The 20,420-nt window shown below is 36.8% G+C and overlaps 1 protein-coding gene across 10 annotated transcripts in view; it reads left to right on the top strand.

Moving 5' to 3' along the window:
- QKI (QKI, KH domain containing RNA binding) overlaps positions 1 to 20,399 on the top strand; it is a 125,838-nt gene extending 105,439 nt beyond the window's left edge. For 2 of the 10 annotated variants that reach the window (XM_035108586.2, XM_035108594.2), the window contains exons 6-9: positions 4,024 to 4,320; positions 7,833 to 7,907; positions 9,284 to 9,326; positions 12,443 to 20,399. In XM_035108586.2, the coding sequence (XP_034964477.1) occupies positions 4,024 to 4,320; positions 7,833 to 7,907; positions 9,284 to 9,315 (404 nt within the window). In that variant the 3' untranslated portion in view covers positions 9,316 to 9,326; positions 12,443 to 20,399. The other 8 variants (XM_035108588.2, XR_009557358.1, XM_035108589.2 and 5 more) reach the window with 8 other exon arrangements.
- Positions 20,400 to 20,420: the final 21 nt, after the last annotated feature.

Raw genomic sequence — 20,420 nt, forward strand, 5'->3', positions numbered from 1 at the left:
CCTAGGACCTCAAGAACACCACCCCCACTGTCAAACATGGAGGGGGACATATTATGCTTTGGGGGTGTTTTTCTGCTAAGGGGACAGGACACCTTCACCGCATCGAAGGATGATGGATGGGACCATGTAACATCAAATCTTGGGTGAGCACCTCCTTCCCTCAGCCAGGGCATTGAAAATGGGTCCAGGATGGGTATTCCAGCATGACAATGACCCAAAACACACGACCAAGGCAACAAAGGAGTGGCTCAAGAAGAAGCACATTAAGGTCCTGGAGTGGCCTAGTCAGTCTCCAGACCTTAATCCCATCGAAAATTTGTGGAGGGAGCTGAAGGTTCGAGTAGCTACACATCAGCCTCGAAATCTTACTGACTTGGAGAGGATCTGCAAAGAGGAGTGGGACAAAATACCTCCTGAGATGTGTGCAAACCTGGTGGCCACCTACAAGAAACGTCTGACCTCTGTAATTGCCAGCAGGAGTTTTGCCACCAAGTACTAAGTCATCTTTTGCAAGGGGATCAAATACTTATTTTACTCATTATAATGCACATCAATCTCTGACTTTTGTATTCTGGGTTTCTGGGGTTTTTCCTGTTGTTATTCTGTCTCTCACAGCTACAGTAAACCTACCATTAAAATTATGGACTGGTTATTTCTTCATCAGAGGGCAAATGAGCAGATTTAGCAGGGGATCAAATACTCACCCCCCTGTAGTGGAAATGTGCAAGCAATATTATGTTGATGTTTTCAATAAAGTCAGGTTTATTGCCAGGCACCTCTAGGTAGGGCCGGAAAAGACTCCTGTCTGAAACTGGTTGCTATAAGTCAGTATAGACAATACTAAGCTAGGTAGATCAGTGTTCTGACTCTAAATAAGGTAGCTTCATATGTTCATATGATTTGATGGTCTGTACTGTGGAGTGTAGGCAGTTACTCTTAACTAAAGGTAGGGTTAGCAGCTTTTTTCTCTACCAAATATTTGGCACATAGTGTTATGTGCCTCTGAGCATATGCAGAATGCATTTCCTTGGTTAAGGGAGCTCTTCCTTGTTTACCCAGTAACCTTGTTACTTCAGAATCTGATTTCCTTCAATCTGTCTGCCTGCTTTAGGATGGCAGTGGCCCTAAATGTGCTACCCTGCCACATTTTCTTTTTTCTTTTTTATAGCCCGCTCTTCCTCCCAAAATCCAGGGCAGCAGTACAATAAAATACAATAAACAAAACATTTAAAAATATTTAAAACTTTTAAAATGGTGCAGTATTCTCACAGCTAATCACTACAAGGTTGCCAGGAACAAGGACTTCTACTAGCACAACAGGGCTTTCCCCTCACTCTCTAAGATGGTTGATACTTAGGGGTAAGCTCCCAAGGGTTAAGGAACTTAGGTCCCAGACTTTTGAGGGCATTGTATGCTAGTAACAACACTTTGAATTGGGCAAAGAAGCATACTTGCAGCCCATGTGGTGCTTTTAGGACCAGAAATACAGATTGCAGTCTAAATATTCTGCTGAGTCAAGGCTGTTCCTGTCTTTTCTAACCGAACTTAGGTTTTCCATACTAAAAATGGGATGTTTTGGGAATTGTTTACTAACACTAAAGGTTCAAGGTCAGAGAGAAAAGCAAAGAGCTCCCCCCACATACCTGATTTCCCCTCACTCTCTAAGATGGTTGATACTTAGGGGTAAGCTCCCAAGGGTTAAGGAACTTAGGTCCCAGGCTTTTGAGGGCATTGTATGCTAGTAACAACACTTTGAATTGGGCAAAGAAGCATACTTGCAGCCCATGTGGTGCTTTTAGGACCAGAAATACATGGTCCTGTTGGGTTGCCCCACTCAATAACCACACAGTAAGCACATTACAGTAGTCCAGGCAGGATGTCACTAGAGAATGGACAACTGAGGCCAGACTTTCCCAGTCCAGGAACATCTATAGCAGGCAAACCAGCCTAAGCTGGGCACAATCACTTCTAGCCACAGAAGCCACTTTGGACTCCATTGACAGGTTAGAATCCATCAATACTCCCAGAGTGTAAACATGTTCCTTCATGTGGAGTGCAGCCATCCTCCCCCCACAAAAAAGGTGGTCTGTCTAATAATTCCTGGACATGGGTACTACCCAGCCACAGTACTTCTGTTTGGTTAGAATTCAACCTCAGATTATTAGCCCATCACTGCTTCAAGCGCTAATCCATGGTATCAGCATGCTGATGACATCATGATCAAAATCCCCACATGACAGTTCTGGATGATTTCATATAGCTACTGGATAATGTTTGATGTATCAGTGACTTACTCCCAAGTAAGCAGACACAGATTGCAGTCTAAATATTCTGCTGAGTCAAGGCTGTTTCTGTCTTTTCTAACCGAACTTAGGTTTTCCATACTAAAAATGGGATGTTTTGGGAATTGTTTACTAACACTAAAGGTTCAAGGTCAGAGAGAAAATCAAAGAGCTCCCCCCACATACCTGATTTTTTTTTACCATCACATTACAGTATGTACTGTGTTTTATTAGAGAAGTTGAACCAGGAATACTGTAACCTGCCACTTCTGTCCTAAATATGCTCTCCTGTGCTCTTAGCAGACTGAATTTCAGGCCACTCTTCCATGACATTTGCAAATAGTTGGGTATTTTACATTGGTCCTTTCCTAACTTTTATTTATTTAAAAGATTTATACCCATTTCCCCTTCCCCAAAGGAGTCACTTAAAGCTCCTTACAAATGAAGAGCAAACACAAAAGCATTAAATACAATCACTAAAACAGAAATTAACAAAACTGAAAACAGCAAAAACACTAAGAGTCTCATTGACAATACATTAAGCAGCAACAGAATCAAAAGTAGATTTTAAAAAGCAAGTGTTTATTTGCTGGTGGACAAGAAAGAGGAAGGTAACTTAACCTCTTGGGACAAGGAGGCACCACCACAGAAAAAGCTCTCTTATGTGTTGGTTACCTACACATACAAGACAAAAGCAACAGTTGATCTTAACAGATGGACAGATTCACACAAGAGTAGCTTTAACTTTAAATCAAACTTTAAATCAAGCTTTATTGGTAAAAGCCAGCTCCTTGAATTGCACTTGAAAACTAGTACAAGCCAGTGCAGCTGATACAGCAAGTCACATGATCATAGAGCACTTTGCCCTGTTCAGATTTCAGCAGCAGCATTCTGCACCAATTTGAGAGTGCTTTTAAACTGCAGCCTCTCAGAAGCATGTTGTTACCAGGTCCAAAAGGCTCTCCAAAAAGCGAATTGTAGTCTAAATCTGATTAACGACACTGGACATTATGTTCTGATGAATCAGTAAAGCTAGGCTTAAACACTAAGTGATTTTAAAAGCAGTGACAGCATTATGTATTAAAAGCACATTTACACATCTTAACTTTTTAAAAAATACTATTTTAAATACTACCTATTTTTCTAGCGTTCATACTGGCATTTAAGAAAAATAGAGAAATAGTGATTTTTTTTGTAGCTAACTATACCCGAAAGGCTAAAGTGTTGATGCTGAAAGTAGATAAAAGTTATAAATAAATGCTGATGTTTTTATACTAAATATGTTTTTTGATGAGTTGCAATTTGAACATGTTACCTTGTATGATATCTAAGCTTAACTGAAGTTCTGTGGACTCTGTAATCTAACTTTTTAAAATATTCCATATGCAATTCCAACAGTATTTTCTTTGTTTCCTGCATGCCTCTCAGTCTCATGCAGTCTTGAAGGCATAGGTAATGAAAAAATATGTGGTCTAAATTGAGCTTTTGTGCTGTGTAACCTGTTTTAGAAATCTCCTCTACCATTTTAAATTGGCTTTTGTTTTGCATGTTCATACTTAATCACACTGGGAAATGAAAAGCTGTTTGCTTTTGAATGGTGTGCTTTGCCACTGTGTGATCAATGCATGTACTAATGATTTCCTTTTATTTTTCTTCTTTCCTATTTTCCTACTTTCTCATCTTTCCATGTTTTGCACTGCTGTCTCCATACTTTTCTTCTAAATTTCTTTGCTTACTGTAGCAGCCCTTGCCTTTTCTCTTGCAGCAACAGCCCAGGCTCCAAGGATTATTACGGGGCCTGCGCCTGTTCTCCCACCAGCTGCCCTGCGTACCCCTACGCCAGGTGGCCCTACCTTAATGCCTTTGATCAGACAAATACAGACCGCTGTCATGCCAAATGGAACTCCTCACCCAACTGCTGCAATAGTTCCCCCAGGACCTGAAGCTGGTTTAATTTACACACCGTATGAGTATCCCTACACACTGGCTCCTGCTACATCAATTCTTGAGTATCCTATTGAACCCAGTGGTGTATTAGGTAAGTTCCTCCTAGATAATTTTTTGAATATTAATTTATCAGGTGGTGAGTTTCTTACACTAAGATAAATACAGTATGAGGAAACATTTATTTATTTGTTTATTTATGGAATTTTATTTACAACGTAACACAACCCCCCACCCCCTAATACACAAATCCACCCTCATTAAATGTGAACATAACATACAGTGAACATAACATACAATGCAAACAATCAGATAAAAGACTTCCTTTATCCTGTTTCTGGCCTCCATATTTACTTCTTATAAACGGTTTCCTTTATGAATAATTATTAAGATTTTTCTAATTATAACTTAAATATCCACAAATACTATATTGTACAAGCACCTTTTTGCTATAGAACTCTCCTCTGATGATGTTATCAGAGCATATTGAGCAACTTGGTGAATTTTTCATTGGCATTTGTTTAGTTTTGCCATTTCCACTTTTCAGATTTTGAAAATATCATCAATTTAAAAATAGTTCAACTCTTTCTTTGGTAGCATCATGCTTTTTTACCTTACAAACAACTAGATTTAGTTGGAAAAGATAATTGGCATCCATCTGTCCCAAGAGACAATGGCGTGCACCTCCAGAGTTTAAGTCAAATCTCTGGAGAATCACAGAGCATGCTGTGGCTGAGGAAGCTGGTAACTCGTAAGTGCTGCACAGCAATGTGTTTGGCACCAACTTGGCTTCAGAAGATGCTGTGTGGAGGCATACAAGATAGAATTACAGTAGTACCTCGGTTTACAAACACAATTGGTTCCAGAAGTCTGTACTTAACCTGAAGCGTACTTAACCTGAAGCGTACTTTCCCATTGAAAGTAATGGAAAGTGGATTAATCCATTCCAGACGGTCCGTGGAGTACTTAAACTGAAGCGTACTTAACCCGAGGTATGAGTGTAATTGGTTCCAGAAGTCCGTAGTTAACCTGAAGCGTACTTAACCTGAAGCGAACTTTCCCATTGAAAGTAATGGAAAGTGGATTAATCGGTTCCAGACGGGTCCACGGAGTACTTAAACTGAAAATACTCAAACCGAGGCGTACTTAAACCGAGGTATGACTGTATAGAATTTTAGAGTTGGAAGTAACAAGGCACACTGAAATGTGAAACTAGCCACAATTTTAGATACATATATACTGAAAGAGAGGGTTGAAGGAGATTTTAGAATTCTCTGACACAGCCTGTAATCTCTAATTACTGAAAAAGGCACAGTCTCATTTTTGAGACTAGGCACAGAGGAGGGTGGGAAACCACAAGTTAATATTAAATGGGCTGCCCCAGAGGTGCAAGTAAAATAACTTGCCCTGCTTTTCTAGGGACTAGGGAAAAATATGTATCTCTTTTTACTGTGCCACCAATTTTAAAGTAATTAAAATCACTGAAGTTAGGTGAGAACATAACTTAAAAGAAGTTGCAATTTAAAACATTACTGCCTCATTTTTTTACAGAGGAGATTGAAATGTCTCACATTCCTGATACTTTGGTCTGTTTATTTGCTGGATGAAGGCCAGACTGTAGCAGCAATTATTTAAGAAATGGTCAATGCAGGCATTGCAGGGCAGTTTGTATCCTTCCCATAATTTTGAATATATTTTTCTGCCTATATTTTTGTGTGAAATAAAGTGCTTAACTTTGGCTGGTTCATATCTCAACCGTTACTATGTTGAAAGTAGTGCTCGTTTACAGAAGAATAGATCTTGTGTGTCTGTATGCACAAGCTCACACCTTCTTGGTCATAGGAAGAGAACATTAAGCACTCAAGTTTTTTGCTTTTCATTGTTTTCTACTATTTCTGTAGAACCAATTCAGCTCTTCACAGTGCTTTGCCTTTTATTTTAGCCCTGATTTTGAATTAATGACTTCTACAATGTGGTGCTTTGGGGCCATTGGTACACGTAACTTTTCCTATAGTCTTTTCTCTTCCTTTGCAAGTCTTTTTTATTTCAGATGCAGACCGTCTTTTCAGGAGCAATATTAGTAGTTTAGCCCCACAATCTGCCACCGATAGCAAATCTCTTTACATTACTTCATCCAATCCTAACACTTCTGTGGTATGGATTACTGGAAGTCATGCATAACAAATTGTAAATGTAGCAATTCCATAGGCATTGATCTAGCCTAATCCATTATTATCTTAGTTTTGGGGAGCAGACTATTGGCAAGCATAATCATTGCAGTCCATAGTAAAAGATAAATCATTGTACAGTATTACAGTATGGAAATAGGTGAATTACTTTTAGCTGACCTCAACCCCTCCCCTTCCCTCCATAGACTATTTAAATTTAACTGCTAGAATTGTGTGGAAGTACTAGTTTCACCTATGTGGTGAATTCAGAGTAATCAACCAAACTCAAAGCTTTGTGGGTGCCATAACACATCCAATATTGTCGCTGGGGTTGAGCACAGAATTAGAGCCATGTTTGTGATTGGAGAGAGTATGTGAAGAACTGACTGCAACATTGAGACAGTTGGGAAAAGAAAGTTGCCCCTGGTCTGGGACAAATGTATACAGTTCTACTAGGTGAAAAGTGCAAAATGGCAGTGTTGAAAAATGAAGTAAGCCTCATTGATTTGAGTGACACATAATAGATCCACATGTGATTTGCAGTAAAATGGTGACAGATTGAGATAATATAAAGTTCTGAAAAGATTGATTTAGGAAAAATACGTGATAGAGGAAAGGAAGATTGGCAATAGTATCAAATTTTAGTTGACTAATGTTTCATTCCCTTCCTTTTATCTTTAGGTATGGCTTTCCCAACGAAAGGCTAAGAATTCAAGAATGGTCTTAACTGAACCCTCGTCAGAGCTGACTTTAACAAATGCTTAGTTTTCAGCAGCCTTGAAAAAACATAGCCTAGCAGTCAGTGACTTACTTGCACTTTTTTGCACATAGAAATAAAAATGCTATTAATTTGGTATAGCCTGTACTATGACAAACTAGCTGTGATTTATGAGTGTATGGTAGTATACTGACTGCTATGTATTCTGTACTATTTGCTTTACTAATCACCTAATTCATTGCAGTTCACAGTTATTGACTTAGTTTTAAACCACAGTCTGTAGGCTTGAGGAATTGCTTTAAAACTTTTTTAAATGGTAAAAACTGGAAGTTGTTTTAAAATTAGCAAAGAATCTTCAGTATTAAAAATGGCATTATTTAAGGTAGTCCTGCTGCAAGGAAGGCACTTCAGTGAATATGTGACTAGTAAAGCTCAAATGTGCTTGGGTCTAGTAGATTTCATGAAACTGTAATCCTGAGTTTGTAAATGAATGGATAATGCAGGTTAAGGCCCGGATGTTTAAAATAAATGCAATATTAATCTGCACAGGTATACTTCATATATTAAGATTAAAATTTGAAACTACTGTGCCTTAACTTGTTGCTTTCTTAAAATGAATTTTTTTTTAGAAAGTGATCATTTTAAATCCATTTTGATAAGCCTGCTGTTAATGTTTTATCAAATGTTTTCTAACTGTCTTGGTAATTGCAATTTAACTAGGTGCGGTGGCTACTAAAGTTCGAAGGCACGATATGCGTGTCCATCCTTACCAAAGGATTGTGACCGCAGACAGAGGTTAGTTTAGTTCTGCAGTTCTTGCTTATAAGAAATGCTTTGAGTGTACATGAAATTTGCAACACCACAGCTGGTTAACCAAATACTATTTTGACCATTATATTGATGTTTTACATTAAATTGAAGTGCTAGTAATATCTGTTCCAGAGGTTTAAAATTGTTAACTACTGTACTCTTTTCATCTAAATGATTTTTTAAAAAGAAAACCTTCAGTGTATTCAATATTAAATGCTATAACTTGTTCCTTTTGTAAGCACTATGTATGATTCAAATTCAAGCAGGACTGAAGTCTTAGTATTGCATTAATAGTTGACCCTCCCATGTGACTATTATTAATTGGAGATATCAGATTGGTGTTGCAAAATAAAATGAATGGATGGGCGCTTAATGAGATAGAAGTAAATGCTTTCTTATTATTACAGGAGAAAGTTGAAGATTTAGTTTCCTCTCTTCTGATAAATGGTTTGTGCCACTGTACTGTAACTTAAGCAGATATCTGAGAACAAAACTCATCTCTAAATTTAGCAAGACAAAACAAAACAGTAAAATTGATATATCAGAAGTTGGTTAGGGTTTGTGCTGATAAATAATATTTCACTTCTGTTAAAAAATATAATTTTTAGTTACTGTATATCATTTGATGCTAAAATACATTTCTTGAACTTGTTACAATTTTGACATTCTGGTTAGCAAAGACAACTGCGTTTGAACTCTTTGCCTTAGCTAACGGATGGAAAATAAATCTTCATTTTCTCCTTTTACATGAAATGTAATTCATGTTCCTCGAACTCTTGGACCCGTGAATGGTTTAATCCTCCTGTGAAAAGTGAGCTCTCGGTTTATTGACATTGAGTGTGCTACTGGCAGTAGTGTGACTGTGTATTCTCAGGAGCATTTATCCCACATGTAGAATCAGCTTGGTTTGTGGATTTGATAAGTAGCAGTACTGCCTCTTTCCGTAGAAATCCTCCTTCCCTACCTCACAGGGGTGTTGTGGGGCTTAACGTGTGTTGTACAGTTATGGAATACAAACTAGAATGGAAGTGTTGAATTGCAGTGCGTGAGGTATAAGAGTTTTCTGTAGGTTTGATACATTTGATAACATTCAGGTAATGGCTCTTTTATCTACTTGCAAGACTTAGAAGGTTGTATAACACCCCATGAGCCCTTTCATACATTTAACCTGCTCTTGGGCTCATACCAAAGCAACTCAGTGTTACTACAAACATTCCAAACCAGAGTAGTAGTTGAATAATCGGGAGCATTTCTAAAATGCTACAACAAAATTAATATAGTTTCCCTCAATACATTACTTAGTTATAACAAGCTTCTTTTGAACAATCTCTCCCCCTACCCTACTTTCTCCCTACATACAGAGATTGTGCCTTTCCAGCTCTATCTTTGTTAGATTGCCCAAATGTGAGTATAATATTTGAATAGGGTGTACATGCAGGGGAAGAAAAAGAATGCACATAGGCCCAGTTCACTTGGTTCACATATTTGAGGAATGGGGCAAATTACATGATTTGTGCTTAATGCAATTACATGGATTTTACATGCATGTACACTATTAAAGTGTTATTAACATAATAAAGGGATGTGTAAGGATGCTGGAAGCAGGACAGCTTTGTCTGGTGAATAGGGTGGGAAGGAATAATTTCACACTCAACTGCTGGTAAGGAAAAAAGGTAGCAGACTGTCCTTGTTTCTGTTTTTTTGCAGCTGGAAGGTTTGAGCATTTGGGTCCTAACACAGGCAGTCAGTTAGTTACTTTTGCTTCTAACTAGATGTGGCTGTTGGGAAATATTTTGTAGGTTTGTTCGGTCAGATTTTGGCTTCAAGTAACTTGAGGATGTAGCATCAAGGTTTTTAGTTTTATTAACTATAGTCTTGGAATTGGAATTCCTTTTAGTAGCAGGGGCTCCCAAAGTGCCTTCTCAATTATAACTACTATTGTATATAATATAAGGAGGTGAAGGTGACCTCCTCAATGTTTTTCCTTCAGTGCTTATTGAAGGTTTTTTGCTAATGGTGCTATATGATTCAAAACTAAGTGTAATTACTGAACACTGTAGGTAATTTAAGATTTCATAAAATTCTAATATAGTATTTGTGTTCATTTTAAGCTGCAGTAGATTGGAGTGCTACACCTGTTTCTCTCAATAGGATTGTTGTGCACATATATTGGTATTTTGTTTAGATTTTATTTAACTGCTTCCATACAACCAACTTCTAAGTTAAAAGAAATTTCACTTTTTGAAAATTTCCATTATGCTAAAATTAGTAGGCACTTTCTATTTACACTTGCTGTGGATTTATAATACTTTGATTACCTGTCCAATATTGATGGTAGTTAAAATACAATGTCAGTAAACCGAATTGCTTTCTCTTCATAAGGAAAAGCTGCAAGAAGACGAGAGGCAGAATGTACATTCACTGGGTCTATGGTTAAACTTTTATCCAAATTATGTTTGCTACTATTATATTCTCTCATTAAGCAAGCTGTTATTCTTAATGCTGGCTTACATGTAAGCATTGCATTCAAAGCAAGAGCCCACAATTTGTCAGCATTCTTTTTCTAAGTTTAGAATGGAAGAATTCAGCAGTACTTAATTAATTTCTGCCAAGGTTAAGGCCCCGCTATATAAATAATACAAAACTGAATTTGATTCATGTAACGAGAGTGACTGACTGATCTAATTGTAATAAACTGTAAATGGTGTGTGTTGCACAGTTGACAAACCTGTGTGTACTGTAGAAGGCCAGGGACTTGGCAGAGGATGTATCACAGGTGTACTGGTATCTTAAGATAGCTTGCATTGATTTTATAAACCACAAAAAATGGCAATGCTAAGGCCATAACTGAATGTTTTTTTCCCCTCAAAGCCAATTGTCACATAATTTATGTCTAAAATTTGTAATACCATTTTAATCAAAATTGTAGTAAGTACCAAGAATGCTTTAAGATTCCGGATATCTAGTATACATTTTAAGGTGGCAAGATGGTGCCACACTAAATATTTATTTTTTTAATTTTGTTTTTTGTTTTTGACAACATTTTTAGCTTAAACCCCACTTCTCAGCATTTTTTTTAAAAAAAATTCAATAAATCAGGGAACATGAGGTCTCATTTAAGTTACAGCAATAATGTTTAGTGTTCATGAACTGTAGCCTAAATGATAGGCCATAGAAACAATGTAACATGTGAAGATGAATCCAACCCATGATGTCTGTCATTACATAGTGTGCTATCTGTGAACATTGCACCTACTGAATTTCATTTTATAAAATGGCACAAATCTGACTTTGCACTGAATACCTTTCTCACTTCCATCTCCTCTGCTTTAGTCAATGGCAACAGTACAAATATTTTTTTCAAACCTCAATTTATTAGAGATGATAAAGCTGTTGAATGAGTCTTAAAATTTGTACTACTGTAAAGTGGACCAAGTTGTTGAAGGAGAATGTGAGAGAGTCATTAAAGAAGGAACAGCTCAAGAACATTGGGAATGATAACTTTCCACTTGAGAACTTTTTTATGTTTTACTGTAATTTTTGTGTGTGTTTTGGAAAAGAAAATAGTATTTACAGGTGGCTTCTTTTAAAATATAAAAATATAAAGCAGGAATGTATATGAAATGTCAGATTTTATTGTATTTGCAGAGTATTAGCTTTGAAAAAAGAGCTGTTTGTAGTTTTTAAAATGCCTTATTAGTATCAATTAGATTTCCTCTATTTTTGATGTAACTAGAGCATTTTAAGTATAGAATTTAAAATGGCAGGACTTTTACAGTGTTTACATACAAGTGCATTTTCTTAGTGTCCTATATGTGTAAAATAGCATTTTCAGCAGGAAAAGCTGGCTAGAACATTTGGCCTTTTCCTGGTCCCTATGATGATGCCTACACTTCTAGACTTCAATTTAGTATTGCTTTGTATCATGAAGCCAAGAAATTCAATGTTGTTTGTAAATAGAATCATTGAAAAGCAATAAAATATATTGAACAAAAAAACTTGTTTGGCCCATAGTTTATGTGAAACCAAATTGTTCGTGACAAATCAAATTCCTTAGATTCATTTCTTTTAACAATCAGTTTTTAATAATCACATCCATCATTACTACTTGCTTTGATGCTTGCACATGGGAGAATACTAATGCTTAATAGCAGTCAGATACTGATATGGTGCACTGACTGTTCTAAATTCTTTTACCAAGTTCCAGAAACCGTTCATTGTTTCCCCCCCCCTTTTCATCGACTGCTACTAACCATTAGATATATTTTATTTCTATTTTTCCTTGTTAACCAGTTTTGTGGGAGTGGGCTTCTCCTTCATATGTTCAAATCATGATAGAAGGCTGTCATGATTTTTATTGCATTCTGTAGATGGTGTCAAGCAGTATGTCAGAATTAAACATGCTTGTTTTTATTAGTTGTGATTAGTTTTCATGTTGTCATTAAGCCGTCACTAGCTGAAACTAATCTCTTCTCTATCTTTCTTTCTTTTTTGTTTTGTTTTTGTTTCTAACCACCCAGCCGCCACCGGCAACTAACCTATGACCTTCTGACCTCTGAACTCTTCACCCAATGATGACCTGACCATGCCTGCCTGCTGATCAGTTAACTGGTAATCGCCTTTGCTTGCCTGTCTTCAGTGCAGCGAGCTGAGGCACTTGTCCGTTCGTCTTACCATCTAACAAAAAGACAAAGAAATTGTTGTCCTCCAACTCAGCTTTTTTTCCCTGTTTGGGTGAAAGTGGTTCTAGAACCTGCACTGAATAGTAGTAAAGCAATAAGGTCCAATTCATCCCTCCGCACTGATCATCTTTTAGTGTCCCACCCTAAATGAATGGTAAGAACGGCCTCACTTGAGAGATGGAGGCAGATGTCCCTTAACTCCCTGATGACAGAGGCAGTTACTGTGAGACTTCTAGGAATCTTTTTCTTCTCATAAAGAAGTCAAAGTTCTCTTTGAATGTACTGTGTGATGATGCATCATGCATGAACCTTTGGTCAGGGATGTCATTGGTGAAGGGATTCCTAAAAGTATTCAAAATTTGACATGCAGTGTAGTCACTACCAATGCCCTCAAAGGGCAGAAGATGCAGCCTTTTTTATATTACCTGCCAAATTGGGTGTTTTTAAGAAGAAAAAAGTGCCATGAAAGATAGGTTACTGAATTTTTGAACTACATCAATGCATAAACTAAACAGCAACACTATTGAAGCTAATCCTGAGATAATTTCTTTTACTATACATCAACTTCCTTAAAAGATTACATGAGTACAAGGTACATGCATTATGTGTCACATTACTGGGCAAACTGTTCAAATATTTTTTTAAACCTCCCTGTATAGAGAAATTTCATTAAGGATGTAAAAGCCATGCTTGCCTATTTGCTGTATACATGTAATGAAATTGTAGATAAAGTGTAGTGCATTGAAACAAATTGAAAAAAGTAGATACTTTTACTATACAAGGGTGCTGGTGCAGAAAAAAAATATATTTTTGGAAATGTAGCATTTTATACTTTCAAGTGTTATAAAAAAGAAAAAAGAACAAAGAAACCCTTTATTTCATTAAATGATTTTTTCTGGTGGTTGTCGAGAAACAAAAGACCAAAAGAGCCTTTTTGTCTTTATTTTTTATTTTTTAAGTATTGGAATAAGTATAAAGAAGAGAAAGTGCCTTATTTTCTTCATGGTCATTTAGTCAGATGTCTCGTATAATCCGCTCCTCCCTCAGACAGCAAGTTAATGCATGCCACTCTGTCGCCCAGTATGTGAAAAGAAGCTGTGAGGAAAGACAAATGAGTTGACCATTTAAATTACCTGGTTTTTGCCATAGCATAATGCAACTTTGTCAGATCTGAAACTGTGAAATGGAATTGTTCCACCAACAGCCAACCGCAATATTTTTGTAACATGTTCCCTCTTCAATTGTAGACAATATATTTTTATAGTACTTGCTCAGCCTTAAACCAAAGGGTTCTAAGATGCAGTCTCATTCTAAATCAAAGTATTAGATTACACTATTTATACAGTAGCAAGTGTTATCCCCCCACCCACCACCCACCCCCGGAATAGGTTGCATTGTCCCTATTTGAAATAGATATGGGAAAACACAGCAGAACGTGAACTTGCCTACAGGATGGTTTTTGTCCATGACTAAACTGAGCATTCAGACAGTCTGTCTTTAAGCATGTTTTAGGTTTTTGTGTGCTTCATCTACAATGCCAAATAGTGTGTACTCCTCATCAAACTCCTACTTGATGAATGTTAACTGCCGGTTGCGCTTTACTGAAAAGGAAAAGAAGTATCAGTTAACTATCTGGAAGTTCAGCTATGCTTCAGTTTGAGTCAGTAAACATTTACATAGCTGGGCTAGTGGTGATAAAACACTTTACGCACAAAGGTGAAGTAAAAAAATATGAGCAAGTAGTGATACGTTAATTGCTTTGAGCAGATTTGGCAAAGATCAGGTGATAACCCCCCTCCATTGTGTCAACTTATTATCCTAGAAATCTTCACAGCTTCCAAATCAAAGGTCAATAGTAAGTTAGGTAAGAGGGCTTACTTTTTAAGCACCTGCATGGTGACTTGGTCTAACCATTGTGTCTCACCTGGAAACAAGTATCAATTTATTTACTATGCAATAAACATACATCCTTTTGTATTCAGCTAGCTTTTATTTTATCTTGCCACTGGCTTTGTCTTCCTGTTACACATAGGTTTTTTGGTTTGACTTTCAGTATATGCTGTGCCATTTTGATTTTTGTTTGGTTGAATAAACTTGCAACACTCAAAAATTTTGGAGAGAGAATTGCTAAAACATAACCAGTATTTGATCCAGTTTCATCTCAACTATGATAAACCTGGACATTTTTAGATGCTGATCAAAGGTCTCTTCTTGGGAGAAGTGTGACTTATAAAAGTAATGTTTGTTCTGAAAAAGTTTGAAGACTTAGTTGACAACATTTTGGATCAACTTAAAGCATGACATTTGAAATCTCTGAATGCCTTGGTTCTCAGTATTATCATTCTTTATTGAATTTTTCTTTATTAAAATATGTAGTTTAAGACTTTTTCTGACAGTATTATGTAATTTTTTTAGAGTGGGTATACATACATCGCTTGTATGTTACCATACAGACAACATGTATTTGTCTATTCCTTTTACTTTAGTTTGATGCTATGTATGTACCATAACCAACCTATTGCCTATGAGAAACATGTAAGATAATGTATTTACAGCCATTGTTACAAGTTTATAATGTATTTTTCTATCTTGTTTTATATGTATGTTATATAACATTCAGAAGAATTTTTTTCCTGATTGAGAAAAGGATACAAAAATGCAAAACCCACAATTTTGATAACTGAAAATTGCCAATTGTTTTGCAGTACTTTATTATTATATTGGGAGTGTTGTCTTTGGGCTTTTAGTTAGCTACTGGATTGAATACATTAGACATATCTGGGTTTTAGTTGGGTTTTTACATAGCTTGCATTTTAATTCTTTGGTTCTTTGCTGTTTCTATTAACCCATAGCATTATTTTAATAAATGTTATAATACCAACCTACTAACTCTGGACTATGTCAGTTTATTAACCATTACATGTTTAATTAAAATAAACAAGGAAAGACGGAAGAATGTAAAGTCTTGAGTTATTGGACTAACCCTGAAGAACGTGACCACCGATAACACAACGTGACTTGTTTTATGTTGTTTGTTTGGCTGACATTCTGCACACTACTATTAAATTGGCTTTGGTCATTCTGGCATCTTACCTTGGGGGTAGGTGCCAATAGAGTTGGGAACAAGTAGCATTATTGGAGGCATTCTTGTAGAGTCTTTCCACTTGCCTTTCAGCATCTGCATTACTAATTCCACACTTTCCTTCTCTGAAATAATCACTGTCAGCTCACAGCAAAAGGGCAGAGATACCAATCTATTGGTAAATTATGTTATGTGCCCAGAGGAACCAGTTTGATTCTTTGTTGAGCCATTTTGAAACTACACAAATTCAGTGTGATTTGAAGCACTGATTAAAACGGCAATTCAGCACATCTCAATATGTAACTTTCTACTGTTGTTCATGCTTCTGATTGTATTTGAAGGAAGAAACATTTCACCCCTTACTCTAGCAGAATCTGCCTATCTCCCTTGTACATGAATCTAAATTACTTTTACTGTGACCCTGAAGGGGTTTAAGTTGCAATCCTCAAACTACATAATTCTCAGGTAATTATACTGACTTCAAGCAGGTTGCTCCACAGTAAACAGCTTGAACACTGTAGCTTAACTACTTTTAGGATTGCGGGTTTTTAAATCTACTGTAGTGTTTGAACACCACTTAGCTCAGGGCAATACAAAGCTGTACAAAGTCGAATGGGTCATTTTGTAATAACTGCAAAAAGTAAATAAACTCTCTAGTAGTAGCCATTTTCAAAAAGAGGTCTAAAGTTGCCTGTTACTAAGGGATAACACTAGCAATCAGAGTTCAGAGAAGCAAGCTGTAGTAAGTTGCTTTCCATCAAGCTTAATTCTACTAGGAAACAATTGTTAAGAACTTGGGGTTAAATCTACAAATTCATCCTATTTACACAAGGACTACAGCTTCTGCAACAGAATTTCTCTGTCTTGTCCCATGTACACCTCTTCTGGGAGGTTTCCCTGTCTCTCCAAAGCATGTTGTGGGGGTGCATGGAGAGAGGAAAGGGGGAGTTCCATTGCACAAGCAATGTCCTTGTGTGAAAATGGGATGACTTTTTTTAATACAACCCATGCTTTCTGTGGCCTATTCATAGGTGCTATGTTAATTACATTTGTTTAAAATTTACTCATTTAAAAACAAAAATGATTTTGTATAGACAATGACACCTGGGTAAATAAATCAGTTTTAAATATACCCATTAAAATATTTATAACTGAAGCGTTATACTTCAGTTCCACCACATAATAAAAACAAAATTCATCTATTAGATAGAGGCTATGTTAGGACAGATTGATACATTTTAAACATATTCAAGGATTCTTTATGAATAATATAATAAAGTAGAAAATACTGAAATCCAGAGGAGTTTTAACTAGGTAATACTCAATATTTGTGATAATATGAAAGTTTGCTCTAAGTATAAAACAATAAAAGGGTACTGTATTTTGTAATAAAGGTTGATAATCCACTTCAGTATTACACCAATATATCTGTCATCAATATGCTTCAGTGGTCAAAAAATGTTAGCCTTGCCCCATGAGTTGTATTTAACACTACATGAATGGAACAGACTTTGCTTGTGCGGTTGGGTGTCACCTTCATTTTCTACCCCATACAGCCTTCTACACACCCTAAAATTGCTCCAGAGGGTTTGGGGAAGGTGAGAAGTCCTGCTGTGGAAGTGGATGTCTTCCCTTGCAGCACTGGTTGCATACCTACTTGTTTGAACCCACAACCAGCATTGATTAATATTTGTATAATATAGAACAATGAGACACATTTTTAAAATAAGAATAGTAATTATAACCATGGCTTGTTTTATGGTAAGAAACCAAACCTTCCTGTGAGCTGAAAGAAAGGATTTCATTTGTATGTGAAGGCAAAAGGCATATGTCAGGGGTGGCCAACTCCCAAGAGACACTGATCTACTCTCAGAGTTAAAAACTGGCAGTGATCTACCCCCTTTTTTAGGGGTTCAGGTCAAAGTTGTTGAGATTTTTTTAGGAAGGCCCATTTCTAAGGGGTTCAGGTCAAAGTTGTTGAGCTTTTTTGAGGCAGGGGAAAAACCTTTGGGGGATGAAGAGCTAAAATTTTGAGTTTTGGGGGGCTGAGCCAAAGTTGTTGAGCTTCTTTGGGGGGAGCCAGTTATCTACCATTGCTCTACCACAGACGTCCAGTGATCAACCTGTTGGATGTGCTTGGCATATGTCATTCCATACCTGTCGAGCCCTCCTGAGTGTGGAGGGGCTTTTGAAAGAGCAGCCATTCAAATGAGTTGGGAAGCACCCATGCACAAGCATAGCACCTCATAAATAAGGATCATAGCTATATAGTTCCTTGAGATGGCACCTTATGTATTTAATTTGAAATTGGAGTTAGACGTTATTTCTAAAGACTTGAATCACATTTTAAACACTGCTGGTTACTTAGTAATAAAAATCTAAATGGGGGTGGGGGTACCCAGTGTTAGTCATATCGGAACAGGCTCACTGAAATCAAAGGGTGAATCTGCTTGTTGCTGTTATACTCTTGAGTATAGTTCTGATTAAATTTATTATTTGCCCTTTACCAGCAGGTCCCTGTAATTTTTCCTCTGAAGTGGGGAAAGTTTGTGGCTATTTTCCTGGAATAAACAAGCTCATCTAAATACAAGACAATATGTAACTGGAAGGGAGGAACTGGTCAAGACACCAAATTCATAGCCTGCACACAAGTCCCATTAACCATGATGAAGCTGGTATCTGAGTAAACATGTTTAGGATTGTTCTATGATATCCTGTAGAAGTTAAGAAAAGTCCTTAGACCATAATTTTGTCAATTCAAGTAGAATTTATGTGCACCTAACCTATTTTGATTAAATAGTAGTTCTCCAGTACCAGATCTTAAAGTGAACACTTAAAAGATGGCCAGTCTTTTCTTAAAATAACCATTACTGTAGACCACCATTACCAATTAACAACTTTTAGTGTAGGTAGGGACCACTGAAGTAATTTCATTAGGAAATGTCAGTGGAAGTGGACATCCATCCAATAATCACGTAATAGGCAAAAACTGTGTACAATAAATATATGTTAACACAAGTTTCTGAAGTAGTGTATTTCATAAAGATAGGTCCACAGTCTTAAAACATTCCCAGGGTGCAAATTGTGAATTGTACTTGGAATTCCTATCTTTATTTTTGATGTAGCATTAATATATGAAGTGAACACAATCGCCAATGAAATACTTTGTGCTAATCAATGTTGAATCAAACTGTTTAACTAAAGAACAGTGCTCCTGATTCTTTTTATGCTGCCAGATCACTAACTGCAGGTGTAAAAATCCTGCCTTAGAAGTGGGTATTTGAGAAGCAGCAGGTGGCTTACTTGCAGTATTCACTTCTTGATACCAGTTGTGTTAGTGGTTTACTACTAATTGCATCAGGAGAAATTACTCCCAGGACAAAGGTTTGCTTCTGAAGGACTAATGATTAAGGAGAATTTTTAAAATATATATAAATAACCTATTGAGTTCTGTTGTGAGAATGCTTGAATCATTTAAGTTTTTGTTTGTGCAACACAGTGTATTAGGAAAAAAATGGGTGTTGCCCAAACACTTATAAATAATAAGAAACACGCCTGTAAATGATGTGCAATAAAAACTGGAAAAATTATATGTGCTTTATCCTCAAAAGCCAATTGACAGCTTGCAGGGCTGTCATTATTTTATATTTTGAAAAGTCAAATTTTATTCTGTATCGATGGATGGCAGAATAAAGAATGTACATTTTGCACTCTTTAACTGTCATTAATGTTTCTAACACCTTAAGAGATTCCAGAGTTCTGCATCTAGTTCCCTAATTCATTCTCATTGTAAAATACATGTGAGATGGCCTGTATCAGTCAAAGGAGATCAGAATTTTGTGTATGTGTGTGATGAATTTAGAAATATTCCTTAAATAACCAGACAAGGATGAGTAAAGTCCAATGAGAAGTAGAATCCTTGTGTTTCATGTAGTTATTGAACAAGATAAATAAATGTTGAACTTTTCTTACAGGTAATTAAACTTTTGTGGCCAGGCGCTACATCCTAGGAAGAGCAAAACTGCACATTTCCCTTGCTTTATGGCATGTCATTCCAGGAATACTTAACCTTTTGCTTTAATGAAGGTCACTGCCCTCATTCTACTCTGTCTCTGAAGGTTTAAGGAAATGGCAGCTTTTGTTTTTGAAATGGTAGATTCTCCAGATGCCTTGGTGTTGCAGCTATTGGTGGGGGTATTCTGGAAACCTGGTCCATATTTTCAGCCTCAAGAGGTGGGCACTCAACTGTGTTTTTGGCACTTTGCCTCATGTAGGTTTGCTGAGGCACAGGATGGTTGTAGCATTAAGCAAGAGTCAACCCACAATTACCTCCTATTTCTTTGCATCCCTTCCCAATATTCACCTGTTTCCTGCCTGAGAAATCATACAGACCACTAAGGGAACCAGCTTACCTCAGTCACACAATTTCAGTGTTCTCAAAAATTTTATTTGCTGTATTATTAGTCATTTCATTTCTGCATCACTTTTAATGAAAAAAATCTGGAAGTTGTTTACAACACATTAAAACAGGCATAGCCAAACTTGGCCCTCCAGATGTTTTGGGACGACAACTCCCATCATGCCTGACCACTGGTCCTGTTAGCTAGGGATGATGGGAGTTGTAGTCCCAAAACATCTGGAGGGCCGAGTTTGCCTATGCCTGCAAAACATCAAATAAAACAATCCATAATAAAACATTACTGAAGAAAGTAAGGGGGGGGGAAACCAAAGCAT

This window comes from Zootoca vivipara, chromosome 3 (assembly GCF_963506605.1).
Source record: "Zootoca vivipara chromosome 3, rZooViv1.1, whole genome shotgun sequence".
In the NCBI taxonomy this organism is placed as follows: domain Eukaryota; kingdom Metazoa; phylum Chordata; class Lepidosauria; order Squamata; family Lacertidae; genus Zootoca; species Zootoca vivipara.